Below are 16,048 nucleotides of genomic sequence, written 5' to 3'. Positions count from 1 at the left end.
ATTTCGTATATAGCATATCTGTCCTTCAGCAATCTTACCTAGGTTATGTGGCTAACTTGTTGGTTTGTCCTGTAAATGCAGAAATGGAGGAGATGAGTCAGAGGAACAGCCACATGAGCGTCCTCAATGGACAGAGGAGGACTCTCCAGCTTGAACTGCAAGCCCTCAAAAACATGCACACAGGTGAAAAGAAAATTCCATCCGCTTCTTCATTCAATGGTTTGCAGAGATCTCCCCTGTAGGCGGCATGTACTTAAAGCCAATCAAAGCAAGGTCTTCTCCATTTTGTGACAAATATAAACATGACTTAGTGAAACGTGTTCTCTTAAACCGCTCGTAAGGTGGAGTTCTTGTTATATTTGTTTGTTTTGAGAAATGTAACATTGGGCAAGATGCAAACGTGAATGTCGTGTTTGCTGGCCTGCCCGCAGACATACAGCAGCAGCTCAGCCGGGCTGGAGAGAAGACACAAGCGCTTTTGGCCGAGAGACACCTCGTCAGTCAGAAACATTTGACAGACAGCACCTGTGTCAGGTGAGTGTCTGACGCACACCTCAACCAATCATGCGATGCAATGAAGTGCTCAGTCCCGGACAGGTAAAGAAAGGTTAACTTCATGTGTGACGTTCCTTCAAAAGAAGCAAGCACTAGGAGAAGTTAGGTGTCTCAGCTTCATGCGCACTATTAGTCGGTCATTTGGAAATACTCGAGTAGGAGTGGAAATGTTGCTTCACTACTTGTGGAAGCAGATTTCCTGGCATTTGTCTTCTAATAAGCATTCTAAAGTTAAACATGCTCAAAAGCAGAAGAACACTAAAATGCACCTTGCAAGCCAATTAAGGCTGGACGGTACTTAGTAGGTAGTAGAGATGCGCGGATAGGCAATTATTTCATCCGCAACCGCATCACAAAGTCGTCAACCATCCGCAATCCACCCGATCTAACATTTGATCAGAACCGCATCCGCCCGCACCCGCCCGTTGTTATATATCTAATATAGACGATGCAAGGCATTAGTGAGGTTTTAAAGCTTTTGCCTGTTAAAGAAAGGAGACTGATCCAATGCAGTACAGACATTTGCGTGCCACGCTGTCACGGCCCAGACGCACACCAGTGCGCAATCATATGGGAGCCGCGCTGAGCGCACCTCCAAGCGCGTCTCGCTGCCGGCGACGGCCGGGTATGGGCCCGACGCTGCAGCGCCATCCATTTTCAGGGCTAGTTGATTCGGCAGGTGGGTTGTTACACACTCCTTAGCGGGTTCCGACTTCCATGGCCACCGTCCTGCTGTCTATATCAACCAGGGTGAGCCCCACCCCTTTCGTGAGCGCACTGCGCGCGGAGTGACCCCTGTTACGCGCCCCCGGCAACAGGGGTGGCGGGCAGGTAAGCTGCGCGGGCGGAGCGCGCGGAGTGACCCCTGTTACGAGCCCCCGGCCACGGGGGTGGCGGGCAGGTAAGCTGCTTACCTGCTGCGCGTGACGCCGGCCGCGGCGAAGGCGGACGAGGCGGGGTGTCGGTGCGGTGGGCGCGGTGGTGACCCTGGACTTGCGTCGGGCCCTTCTCGCGGATCACCTCAGCTACGGCTCCCGGTGGGGCCCTCTCGGGGGAAGGGGCCTCGGTCCCGGACCCCGGCGAGGCGTCCCTTCTCCGCTCCGTAAAAGTGTCCATCTCTTTTTTTTTTTTTTCTTCTGTTGTGGCATATGCTGCAGGTGCCTGCTCGTTTTTCGTATGTGGGTAACAACATTTAACTATGTATATATATTTCCGAATTGGTTTAACTGCCACCCGCCTGAATCTATTTAAAATCTAATTTTTTTTTATTTCAACCGCCCGATCCGACCCGCGGATAAAATCTAATTTTTTTTTATTTCAACCGCCCGATCCGCGGATAATCCGCGGACTCCGCGGTTGTGTCCGCAAACCGTGCATCTCTAGTAGGTAGGTCTTTATTGTCATTGCACAAGTACAACGAAACTTTGTTTTCAGCACAAACCCGTTCAAGATGATACAAACAAACAGTGTACTGGGTTACAGAACAGGAACGCTGATGGGTCGCCATAAGGCGCCCCGTAAAAGATGGGAAAAAGGTCAACGCTGGGGAAGGATGAGTAATAAAATACAATCCAGACTGGACTCCTAAGGGGGCCCAGTCTGGAGTGGGAAAAAAACCCTCCATAACAAAGCACATATACATATTTCAACGTACATCTCGAGATATCTAGCAACAGAGGGGAGGGAGTGCGGGGTCATGGTGGCAGGCTGCAGCTCTCAGGCGCTGCCCATCCTTCCATCACCCCTATGGGATTTGCGTCGAGGGCGTTGGATAGGGGGTGGGGTATGTGTGTGTGGCGTATATTTGTTTGTGGATGCATGTGTGTGTGTAAGCCTGCAGTGTGTCTTTGTTCCGCGGCCTTGATGTTGTGCAGCCGATAGTCAGTCCAAAGTCAACAACAACAGGTGTGTGTCCATGAGAGACAAGAAGGGAGTTTGTTGTGTCTTCACCGCACTGTCCTTCGGGAGAGTCTCCAAGCCAGGGAAACAATCCAAGTTAGAATGTTTTGTATGCGAGTGAAAATAAAATGTGCTTTTCACTCTAAATTGTCTATGACTGATGTCCGATGTTATCCAAATCACAAGAGTGTCTACAGTTCCTCCGCATCCTCCAATCATTTGTGGCAGCTTTGGGCTACTTTGAAGACTGCCAGCAACTTCCAATTTGTCGACAAACCAGAGCAACGCTTACTCCAATCAGCAGATGTCCAGAATTCTGGCATTTATCCGGTACCGGGTAAATACAAGGCTCGTATCGCAGACACAGATACTTTTTACTTGAAACGTCTGGGGCCAAAATCATTTTGGGAATTTGCCATTACTTAAGTAATTAAGATAAAACACAGGAGGATTGTTTACAAATAAAACATTATTATTAACTACTGTTTTTTTCAGGACTCTAGAGCGCACTGGTGTATAAATCGTGCCCACTAAATTTTAGAAGAAAATAATACTGTTCCATAAATTAGCCACACAGTGGCAGATATATACGTTGTGAAAGGAGTTATTTACACAGAAAGAGTTTGTAAATGTTTATTTACAAACCTTAATTGTTTCCAAACGGTGTTTGTAAAACGGCTGATCAAACAAAACATAATCTAGCTCTCCAATCAGCTAAACAGACTCAATAACACCACGGTGACGTTTTGGTGAATTCACTGAGGAATTTGTGAAGCTGAAACAATACAAAAAGAATACCATTGTAAGTTGATAATACTAACACCGACACTCATACACGTGTTAGCATATTAGCTCATGCTAACGTAATGTAATGCATCATTACATTACGATAGCACGTACAAATATAGACATCACACATGGGACAGTTTGGTAAGCAAGAATAGTTTTAGCTATATTGTAACACTTACACACGATTCCATACGAGTAGAAACACTATGGACTGTTTTATTTGCAGTTTAAGGCATTAAAACAGGAGGTACATTTTCGGCCCGCAACACCTGCAGTGAGCGAACTTGTCCAAAAGATGGCGCCATGGCACAAACAATAACAGACCATTTTAGTGTCTGCTTGGGTTTAATGAAAACTATGGAGCACAAAACATTGTGGCCATTAAAGAAGAAAAAATCCAGCGGCACCGTTTTATAAGCTGCAGGGTTCAAACCGTAGGAAAAAAAAGTAGCGGCTTATAGTCTGGAATTTAGGGTAAATACAACAACATAAAACAATATGAAAAAAATAATTCCCTTGTCATTTTTTGGCGCATACAAAGAGGAGGGACAACGTGTGCCTACTTAAGTGAGGGGGGAGAGAGAGAGAGAGAGAGAGAGAGAGCAATGCTCACCTTGGCATCGATACTATTGACATTTGGATCGATACATGACCCCTAGAGCAAATCATTTTACTGCAGACTGGATGTGCTAACACCAGTCCTCTTGTACGTTATAACAATAACATAACAAAAATCATGAGAATTATAATAATGATGTAACTATGACGATTTCAATCTTCAGTGTGTGGCATCATGCTGCCAAGTGATGATGATTTAGCTTCGTGACTCCTTGTAGACAACTGTCTACATCCATATATAGACTGTTGTCTACATACACACACCTCCTGTCTCCTTATAGACACCAACAGCATTTTTCATGAAGACTGACAATTGATGATTTCCAGGTAGGAAGAATAATAGTTTTTGCTGGTGCCACAAGTTTGTTGAATGATTCTGTCACTATTTGTAGTGTCATGTCAGTAACATGTGTCACTATTTCCAGCAGGTTGTTGTTTACAGTAGCATTTGTCACTATTTCCAGCAGGTTTACAGTAACATTTGTCACTATTTCCAGCAGGTTTACAGTAACATGTGTCACTATTTCCAGCAGGTTTACAGTAACATTTGTCACTATTTCCAGCAGGTTTACAGTAACATTTGTCACTATTTCCAGCAGGTTGTTGTTTACAGTAGCATTTGTCACTATTTCCAGCAGGTTTACAGTAACATGTGTCACTATTTCCAGCAGGTTTACAGTAACACGTGTCACTATTTCCAGCATGTTGTTGTTTACAGTAACATTTGTCACTATTTCCAGCAGGTTTTCAGTAACATGTGTCACTATTTCCAACAGGTTTACAGTAACACGTGTCACTATTTCCAGCATGTTGTTGTTTACAGTAACATTTGTCACTATTTCCAGCAGGTTTACAGTAACATGTGTCACTATTTCCAACAGGTTTACAGTAACACTTGTCACTATTTCCAGCATGTTGTTGTTTACAGTAACATTTTTCACTATTTCCAGCAGGTTTACAGTAACATGTGTCACTATTTCCAGCAGGTTTACAGTAACACGTGTCACTATTTCCAGCAGGTTGTTGTTTACAGGAACATGTGTCACTATTTCCAGCAGGTTTACAGTAACATGTGTCACTATTTCCAGCATGTTGTTGTTTACAGTAACATGTGTCACTATTTCCAGCAGGTTTACAGTAACATGTGTCACTATTTCCAGCATGTTGTTGTTTACATGTGTCACTATTTCCAGCAGGTTTACAGTAACATGTGTCACTATTTCCAGCAGGTTTACAGTAACATGTGTCGCTATTTCCAGCAGGTTTACAGTAACATGTGTCACTATTTCCAGCATGTTGTTGTTTACAGTAACATGTGTCACTATTTCCAGCAGGTTTACAGTAACATGTGTCACTATTTCCAGCATGTTGTTGTTTACATGTGTCACTATTTCCAGCAGGTTTACAGTAACATGTGTCACTATTTCCAGCATCTTGTTGTTTACAGTAACATGTGTCACTATTTCCAGCAGGTTTACAGTAACATGTGTCGCTATTTCCAGCAGGTTTACAGTAACATGTGTCACTATTTCCAGCATGTTGTTGTTTACAGTAATATGTGTCACTATTTCCAGCAGGTTTACAGTAACATATGTCACTATTTCCAGCAGGTTTACAGTAACATTTGTAAGGCAAGTGCTTGTGTTGCCCTGAGCAGCAACAAACGATGCTGACTATTGTTGTGTCTTTGTAGGCCCTAACTCATGCGTGTGCTTAGCGTGTCTTGTTCATCCATCAGCCTCATTAAACCGGGCCCTTCATTACCCCCCCCCCGCCCCCCCTCTCGCCTTATTAGCCCCCAGGAAGTGCTGAGGACGTGTGTTTGTCCCAGAAAGCCCCCCCCCTGCTCATTCTTATGATCATCCACTCTGAGGCGTAGCCATCAATCCCGCCCTCGCCGGCCGCACTGTCTCTTTAAAAGCCATATTTAACTTCCCGCTTATTGATCTGTGGAAATTGAATGCGTGTCAATTTGAATGAGTGCTGGAGTTGTTGAGAAAGTGTTTAGTGTGCAGAACAGGGAAGAATAGGTGGCAGGATGTAGAGTCTGGTAGATGATAGCTTCCTGCGTGCTCCATAAATGTGTAGACGCCACACATTCAGCACAACACAACACGTGATTGTATCAAAAAGTCAACAATGCTGCTGCCCTTTCCACGTGGAAAATGTCATTTAGCTTTTGCTGTTTCATTACTTTCCAATTTCAAAGTGACGCCGTATTGGACCTTCAAACATCTGCCACCTAATGGAAGTAATAATACAATCAGACCTTCACTGTGGCCAGTTGATTAGGTACAAGGTGACCCTCATGAGGACAAAGAGTGCAGAGCATCATGAGGATGTTTCTGACTTGGACATCATCACTGCATACCATTGTGCACATCATGGTGTTGTTGTTCTGCTGCTACAAGAAAGTCATGATTGTGTTGTTTCATCAGGATGAGGAAGGAGATAGAAGAGCACAAAAGAGGAGAAGTAGAGCTCCAGCGAGAAGCCCTCAGCTCAGAATTGCACCTCCTCCAAAGTGTACGTACATGACGCCATCACTGTTACACACAGGCTAAGAACACATACTTAATGGTATCATCTTATCATTGGAACATCTTTTTATTGTATCATGTTATCATGGATTATGTTGTCATTGGATCATGTTTTTATGGTATAATGTTATCATTGGATCATCTTTTTAGTGTATCATGTTGTCATTGGATCATCTTTTTATGGTATAATCTTATCATGGATTATGTTATCATTGGAACATCTTTTTATTGTATCATGTTATCATGGATTATGTTGTCATTGGATCATGTTTTTATGGTATAATGTTATCATTGGATCATGTTTTTAGTGTATCATGTTGTCATTGGATCATCTTTTTATGGTATAATCTTATCATGGATTATGTTATCATTGGATCATCTTTTTATGGTATCATGTTATCATGGATTATGTTGTCATTGGATCATGTTTTTATGGTATAATGTTATCATTGGATCATCTTTTTAGTGTATCATGTTGTCATTGGATCATCTTTTTATGGTACAATCTTATCATGGATTATGTTATCATTGGATCATCTTTTTATGTTATCATGGATTATGTTGTCATTGGATCATGTTTTTAGTGTATCATGTTGTCATTGGATCATCTTTTTAGTGTATCATGTTGTCATTGGATCATCTTTTCATGGTATAATCTTATCATGGATTATGTTATCATTGGATCATCTTTTTATGGTATAATCTTATCATGGATTATGTTATCATTGGATCATCTTTTTATGGTATCATGTTATCATGGATTATGTTGTCATTGGATCATGTTTTTATGGTATAATGTTATCATTGGATCATCTTTTTAGTGTATCATGTTGTCATTGGATCATCTTTTTATGGTATAATCTTATCATGGATTATGTTATCATTGGATCATCTTTTTATGGTATCATGTTATCATGGATTATTTTGTCATTGGATCATGTTTTTATGGTATCATGTTATCATTGGATCATCTTTTTAGTGTATCATGTTGTCATTGGATCATCTTTTTATGGTATAATCTTATCATGGATTATGTTATCATTGGATCATCTTTTTATGTTATCATGGATTATGTTGTCATTGGATCATGTTTTTAGTGTATCATGTTGTCATTGGATCATCTTTTTATGGTATAATCTTATCATGGATTATGTTATCATTGGATCATCTTTTTATGGTATCATGTTATCATGGATTATGTTGTCATTGGATCATGTTTTTATGGTATAATGTTATCATTGGATCATCTTTTTAGTGTATCATGTTGTCATTGGATCATCTTTTTATGGTATAATCTTATCATGGATTATGTTATCATTGGATCATCTTTTTATGTTATCATGGATTATGTTGTCATTGGATCATGTTTTTAGTGTATCATGTTGTCATTGGATCATCTTTTCATGGTATAATCTTATCATGGATTATGTTATCATTGGATCATCTTTTTATGGTATAATCTTATCATGGATTATGTTATCATTGGATCATCTTTTTATGGTATCATGTTATCATGGATTATGTTGTCATTGGATCATCTTTTTATGGTATCATGTTATCATTGGATCATGTTGTCATAAGGTTATCTTTGGATCATGTTATCATTGGATCATCTTTATGTTATCATGAATCGTGTCATCATTAGATCATCATTATGGTATCATTTTATCATTGGACCATCTTTTTATGGTATCATGTTATCATTGGATCATGTTATCATTTGTTCATCTTTTTATAGTATTATTGGATCATCTTTTTATGGTATCATGTTATCATTGGATCATCTTTATAGTATCATGTTTTCATGAATCATGTTATTATTAGATCATATTTTTATGGTATCATGTTATCATTGGATCATTTTATGGTATCATGTTATCATGAATCATGTTATTAGATCATCTTTTTATGGTATCATGTTATCATTGGATCATTTATGGTATCATTTTATCATTCATCATGTTATCATTGGATCATCTTTTTATGGTATCATGTTATCATGGGTCATGTTATCATCAATCATCTTTTTATGGTATCATGTTATCATTGATCATGTTATTATTGGATCATCTTTTTATGGTATTATCTTATCATCATTTTTTATGGTATCATGTTATCATTAGATCATTTGTTTATGGTATCATGTTATCATTAGATCATTTGTTTATGGTATCATGTTATCAAGGATCATGTTATCATTAGATCATCTTTTTATGGTATCATGGATCATGTTATCATTGGATCATCATTTTATGGTGTCTTGGATCATCTTTTGATGGTATCATGGATCATCTTAATCATGTTATCATTGGATCATCTTTATGGTATCATGTTATCATTGAATCGTCTTTTTATGGTATCATGTTATCATGGATCATCTTTTTATGGTATATTGTCATGGATCATCTTAATCATGTTGTCATTGGATCATGTTTATGGTATCAAGTTATCATTGGCTCGTCTTTTTATGGTATCATGTTATCATGGATCGTCTTTATATGGTATGTTATCATGGATCATCTTAATCATGTTATCATTGGATCATCTTTTTATGCTATCATTTAATCATTGATCGGATTGTCATTGGATTATTGTTTTGTGGTATCATGAATCTTCTTATCATTGGATCATCTTGATGTTATTATTGGATCATGTTATTAGATCATTTTTTTATGGTATCATGTTATTAGATCATCTGTTTATGGTATCTTATCATTGGAACATGTTATCATTGGATCATTTGTTTATGGTATCATGTTATCAAGGATCATGTTATCATTAGATCATCTTTTTATGGTATCATGGATCATGTTATCATTGGATCATCATTTTATGGTGTCTTGGATCATCTTAATCAAGTATCATTGGATCATCTTTTGATGGTATCATGGATCATCTTAATCATGTTATCATTGGATCATCTTTATGGTATCATGTTATCATTGAATCGTCTTTTTATGGTATCATGTTATCATGGATCATCTTTTTATGGTATATTGTCATGGATCATCTTTTTATGGTATCATGGATCATCTTAATCATGTTATCATTGGATCATCTTTATGGTATCAAGTTATCATTGGATTGTCTTTTTATGGTATGTTATCATGGATCATCTTAATCATGTTATCATTGGATCATCTTTTTATGGTATCATGTTATCATGGATCGTCTTTTTATGGTATGTTATCATGGATCATCTTAATCATGTTATTATTGGATCATCTTTTTATGCTATCATTTAATCATTGATCGGATTGTCATTGGATTATTGTTTTATGGTATCATGAATCTTCTTATCATTGGATCATCTTTTTATGTTATTATTGGATCATGTTATTAGATCATTTTTTATGGTATCATGTTATTAGATCATCTGTTTATGGTATCTTATCATTGGAACATGTTATCATTGGATCATTTGTTTATGGTATCATGTTATCAAGGATCATGTTATCATTAGATCATCTTTTTATGTTATCATGGATCATGTTATCATTGGATCATCTTTTTATAGTGTCTTGGCTCATCTTAATCAAGTATCATTGGATCATCTTTTTATGGTATCATGGATCATGTTATGATTGGATCATCTTTATGGTATCATGTTATCATTGGATCGTCTTTTTATGGTATCATGTTATCATGGATCATCTTTTTATGGTATGTTGTCATGGATCATCTTAATCATGTTATCATTGGATCATCTTTTTATGGTATCATGGATCATCTTAATCAAGTATCATTGGATCATCTTTTTATGGTATCATGGATCATCTTAATCATGTTATGATTGGATCATCTTAATCATGTTATCATGGATCATCTTTTTATGGTATGTTGTCATGGATCATCTTAATCATGTTATCATTGGATCATCTTTTTATGGTATCATGGATCATCTTAATCATGTTATCATTGGATCATCTTTATGGTATCATGTTATCATTGAATCGTCTTTTTATGGTATCATGTTATCATGGATCATCTTTTTATGGTATGTTGTCATGGATCATCTTAATCATGTTATCATTGGATCCTCGTTTTATGGTATCATTTTATCATTGTGTTATCATTGGATAATCGTTTTATGGTATTATGAATCTTCTTATCATTGGATCAACTTTTTATGTTATTATTAGATCATCTTTTTATGGTATTGTTTTATCATGTTATCATGGATCATCGTGTTATAGTATCATTGAATCATGTTATCAGTATATCAACTTTTTATGGTATCATTTTATCATGAATCATGTTTATTAGGTATCATTTTATAATAGATCATGTTATCATTGAATCATGTTTGTAGGGTGTCACTTTATCATGTTATCTTTGGATCATGTTTGTAGGGTGTCACTTTATCATGTTATCATTGGATCATGGTTTTAGGGTACCATTTTATAATAGATCCTGTTATCCAGGGGTCTCAAACTCAATTTACCTGGGGGCCACTGGATGCAGAAACTGGGTGAGGATGATTTCTTAAAAAAAATCTAACATGACCTTTTTAATGAATTCCCCTTCCGTCCTAGCAACCAATCTCACTCACCATGTAGCTAGCTTTGACTGCTGCATTGTTCTTTTCGCTTGCTTTCTTGACGAAATCTTGTTGCCTCAGTAGACTGGTTTTAAAATTTGCAACCCGGTTCACTCTCCTCATCTACCTGGTATTTTGTATACTCCTCAGCATGTCTAGTTGTATAATGACGTTTCAAATTGTATTCCTTGTGCACCGCAACTTTCTCTGTATGAACTACAGTTCACTCTCCTCATCTACCTGGTATTTTGCATACTCCTCAGCATGTCTAGTTGTATAATGACGTTTCAAATTGTATTCCTTGTGCACCGCAACTTTCTCTGTATCAACTACAGAAAAGAGCTATAAGGATTATTCATAAAGTAGATTACTTAGAACACACTAACATATTATTTATTAATTCGGGTTTATTGAAATTACAGGAGCTAGTAAAGTTACAGACATTATGTTTAAGGCTAAAAGTAAAACATTACCAGTAAATTTACAAAAAATATTTGTCATCACTTGTGAGAATGAAGAGCATAGAAGAAAAGGTCATTTCCAACATCAGTATTCAAGGACAACTTTAAAACAAATGTGCATATTAGTGGTGGGGGTTCAACTATGGAATTCTCTTTACAATGAGATAAAAGATTGTAAAAATATATTCCAATTGATAAAATATATAAAGACAGAATAATAAGATCATATGGACAGCCATAAGTGTTTACATTTTGCTTTATAGTTATTTTACTTATTTTTTGCCTGGTTTTGTATCATCCCGTGAGGTGTATATTACTTCTTTTGTTCGGTTTGTACATCATGAAGTTTTGCACTTCTTGGGTTTTTTTGTTTGTTTTCGTTATATTTGGATGTAATTGCTGGTTTATATGATATCATTAAGTAAGACTATGTATTATGTTGAAGGGGGCAGAAAAATATTAAGATTTTTCTTCATCCTGCTCCTTCTCAGGCATTGCTGTGTAAATGTATAATTGAGGTATAATTGTCTATCGATCAAAGATGCACATCAATGAAGGAGATAAATAAGAATGAAATAAAATAAGACACGTCGTGGTGCCCCTGTGCTCAACAAAGAAATATTGCATTAAAAATCTTCTCTGTCTGGAGCCAACGGGCCGAACGAGCTAACATCACCACTAACGTGTTACACGTCTGATTCGCCCAGCGACTCTCTGTCAGAGTATCAGCACTGGGGTCCAGTGCACCACACTTTTGTATTGTCGCTCGCTCCTTCGGCGGAGTGCTTTGGAAGCTACCGGGCCGCTCGTCTTCCCCGCCCGGACTATTTACAACGGGGGCGGGAGCGAGCAGGCAGGCGAGCGAGGGAGGCAGGGAGAGCGTGTGCGGGTGTCGTGGAAAAACGGCAAAATGTTTCTCTGCTTGCATCACGCAAGTGACGTCAATGCATACTTGCCAACCTTGAGTCCTCCGAATTCGGGAGATGGGGGGGGGGAGGTTGAGGTGTGTGTGTGGGGGGTAGAGATGCGCGGATAGGCAATTATTTCATCCGCAACCGCGTCAGAAAGTCGTCAACCATCCGCCATCCACCCGAAGTAACGTTTGATCAGAACTACACCCGCCCACCATCCGCCCGTTGTTATATATCTAATATTAATAAAAAAAATTAAAAAAAAGGGTGAAAACTACGCGAATTGCACCTTGTGCAGACAAGATTTTTCAATCGGACACGGAGGAATTAGCGATGTAAAAGACCACGTTGGGACAAAAAAACACAAGTCTAATGCCGTTGCTAGCGATACAAGTGGAAAACTTTCAACGTTTTTCGTCGCCCAAACAGATTCTTTGGATGTGATAAATGCCGAAGTTTTATTTACGGAGGCAATAATTGAGCATGGACTTCCAATCGCACTGGCTGATCACATGGGACAGTTAATAATGTAATGCAACCTTTAAAAATCATTACGCGGTGATCGCGATCCCAAAAATAAACTTTTCTTGCATGATAATGTCCAGAAAAATTCGCTTTATATTACTATAGAGTCCTTTTAACGAATGAGTTTGATGGTTTATCACAAACCTTAAATGAAAGAAGTCCTTTGTTCTCCTGCACCATGCATGCGCAATCCTGTCGGCTGTATTTCACAGCACGACATACTGTAAAAAGTGTTTATACTATTTATACTTTCAATTAACAAATTGAAGTCTTGTGAAAGGTTGACAGGATAACTGGCATTAACTGTCAAAATAATTTCAAACTATTGAAGTTAGCTTACAGAATAAACATGTCAATCAACCCATATGATTTTTGCTGTAATATTTTTGTTTTGAAAAGTCACTGTGACTGATAGAAAAGTGATGGTTTTAGCAACATTTTAACCTGTCTGAATGCTAATAATCATTTTGCGTCGGGGGGCGAAGCCCTGAACCCTCCACCAGGACTTTGTCCTGGACCTACCGGGGCCTGCGGCCCTTGGACACTGGCTACTAGGTTTTTCTGATTTAAAAGTTGGCAGGTATGGTGAGGTTATAAAGCTTTTGCCTGTTAAAGAAAGGAGACTGATCCAATGCACAGACATTCGCGTGCCACGCTGTCACGACCCAGACGCACACCAGTGCGCAATCATATGGGAGCCGCGCTGAGCGCACCTCCAAGCGCGTCTCGCTGCCGGCGACGGCCAGGTATGGTGCCGACGCTCCAGCGCCATCCATTTTCAGGGCTAGTTGATTCGGCAGGTGGGTTGTTACACACTCCTTAGCGGGTTCCAACTTCCATGGCCACCGTCCTGCTCTCTATATCAACCAGGGTGAGCCCCACCCCTTCCATGAGCGCACTACGCGCGGAGTGACCCCTGTTACGCGCCCCCGGCAACAGGGGTGGCAAGCAGGTAAGCTGCGCGGGCGGAGCGCGCGGAGTGACCCCTGTTACGAGCCCCCGGCCACGGGGGTGGCGGGCAGGTAAGCTGCTTACCTGCTGCGCGTGACGCCGGCCGCGGCGAAAGCGGACGAGGCGGGGTGTCGGTGCGGTGGGCGCGGTAGTGACCCTGGACGTGCGTCGGGCCCTTCTCGCGGATCGCCTCAGCTACGGCTCCCGGTGGGGCCCTCTCGGGGGAAGGGGCCTCGGTCCCGGACCCCGGCGAGGCGTCCCTTCTCCGCTCCGTAAAAGTGTCCATCTCTTTTCTTTTTTTTTCTTCTGTTGTGGCATATGCAGCAGGTGCCTGCTCGTTTTTCGTATGTGGGTAACAACATTTAACTATGTATATATATTTCCCAATTGGTTTAACTGCCACCCGCAAAAAAAATAAAATTAATCCGCCCGACCCGACCCGCGAGCGGATAAAATCTTAGTTTTTTTAATTTCATCCGCCCGATCCGCGGATAATCCGCGGACTCCGCGGTTGTGTCCGCAAACCGCGCATCTCTAGTGGGGGGGTTGAGGTGGGCGGAGTTGGGAGGAGGCGGGGTTGGTGGTAGCGGGGGTGTTTTTGTAGCCCGGAAGCGTTAGGGCTGCAAAGGATTCTGGGTATTTGTTCTGTTGTGTTTATGTCGTCTTTAGGTGTGGATGTTCTCCCGAAATGTGTTTGTCATTCTTGTTTGGTGTGGGTTCACAGTGTGGTGTATATTTGTAACAGTGTTAAAAAATAAATAAAATAAAATATGACCACCCTCAGTGTGACATGTATGGCTGTTCCTCAAGTATGTCTTGCAATACCTTGCATGTGTCTGCAGATGTCTCATACAAATGTGTCTAGGCCAGCACGCTGTTGGTATGGAGAAAAAGATGACGTGGTGATAGTTTCTAGAGGACACTAAAGACAGTGCCATCATGGAAAACTCTTGATAATGTGGAGAGCCTTATACCGCACCGTGATTGGTAGATTCCTTCAGCTCCGCACACAACACTGTCAAGCGCCATTCATCTAAAACTCGCGGGCCGCACTAACATCTAACTTGCACATTAAGGTGGGGGCCGCAAAATAACGTCTCGCGGGCCGCATGTTTGAGACCCCTGCTGTTACCTTTGGCATCATTTCAATAGAGCATGGTATCTTAGATGATGGTACCAGCCATAGTGATGACGTCATTGATCATTTGGAGTACTGAGTGTGTCCTGTGTCCTACAGAAGATGAAGAGTCAGCAGGGTGAGGAGCAGCGGTAAGAACATCTCTGCTGACGTCACAGAGGAGCAGAAAGAAGGCAAGACACACCTTCAACCAAATATTGGTTAAACTTTTGTGCCTTAAATGTTTGACTTATTTAAGTGTTGTTAAAATAGTTTATAGTTAGTGATTTAAAGGAGTCATTCATGTTTAGTATTTGTGTAATGGCTGATTAATATTCGGTATTTATTCACTCGAAATAAAAGGTTCAGGCTGACCTGGGTTAGTTTTAGTGTGGTAACATGCTGCCCTCTAGTGGCAGGAGTGACGAATGGCTGTTGGACCGAAGTTATAGTGTGGTAACATGCTGCCCTCTAGTGGCAGGAGTGACAAATGGCTGTTGGACCTGGGTAAGTTTTAGTGTGGTAACATGCTGCCCTCTAGTGGCAGGAGTGACGAATGGCTGTTGGACCTGAGTTAGTTTTAGTGTGGTAACATGCTGCCCTCTAGTGGCAGGAGTGACAAATGGCTGTTGGACCTGAGTAGTTTTAGTGTGGTAACATGCTGCCCTCTAGTGGCAGGAGTGACAAATGGCTGTTGGACCGAAGTTATAGTGTGGTAACATGCTGCCCTCTAGTGGCAGGAGTCATGAATGGCTGTTGGACCTGAGTAGTTTCAGTGTGGTAACATGCTGCCCTCTAGTGGCAGGAGTGACAAATGGCTGTTGGACCAGAGTTAGTTTTAGTGTGGTAACATGCTGCCCTCTAATGGCAGGAGTCACGAATGGCTGTTGGACCTGAGTAGTTTTAGTGTGGTAACATGCTGCCCTCTAGTGGCAGGTGTCACGAATGGTTGTTGGACCTGAGTTAGTTTTAGTGTGGTAACATGCTGCCCTCTAGTGGCAGGAGTCACGAATGGTTGTTGGACCTGAGTTAGTTTTAGTGTGGTAACATGCTGCCCTCTAGTGGCAGGAGTCACGAATGGTTGTTGGACCGAAGTTATAGTGTGGTAACATGCTGCCCTCTAGTGGCAGGAGTCACGAATG

The 16,048-nt window shown here is 40.4% G+C and overlaps 1 protein-coding gene across 3 annotated transcripts in view; it reads left to right on the top strand.

Annotated features, from left to right (window-relative positions):
• The window catches only part of ccdc172 (coiled-coil domain containing 172), a 52,113-nt gene extending 36,653 nt beyond the window's left edge, over positions 1 to 15,460 (top strand). For all 3 annotated transcript variants that reach the window (XM_061932796.1, XM_061932880.1, XM_061932719.1), the window contains exons 6-9: positions 82 to 183; positions 432 to 534; positions 6,300 to 6,387; positions 15,027 to 15,460. In XM_061932796.1, coding sequence (XP_061788780.1) covers positions 82 to 183; positions 432 to 534; positions 6,300 to 6,387; positions 15,027 to 15,062 — 329 coding nt within the window. In that variant the 3' untranslated portion in view covers positions 15,063 to 15,460. The remainder of the gene's footprint in view (positions 1 to 81; positions 184 to 431; positions 535 to 6,299; positions 6,388 to 15,026) is intronic.
• The last annotated feature ends 588 nt before the right edge of the window (positions 15,461 to 16,048 follow it).

This window comes from Nerophis lumbriciformis, linkage group LG02 (assembly GCF_033978685.3).
Source record: "Nerophis lumbriciformis linkage group LG02, RoL_Nlum_v2.1, whole genome shotgun sequence".
NCBI classification, from domain to species: Eukaryota; Metazoa; Chordata; class Actinopteri; order Syngnathiformes; family Syngnathidae; genus Nerophis; species Nerophis lumbriciformis.
The sequence above is the reverse complement of the archived record's forward strand: the minus strand, read 5'-3'. Positions and strand labels throughout refer to the sequence as shown.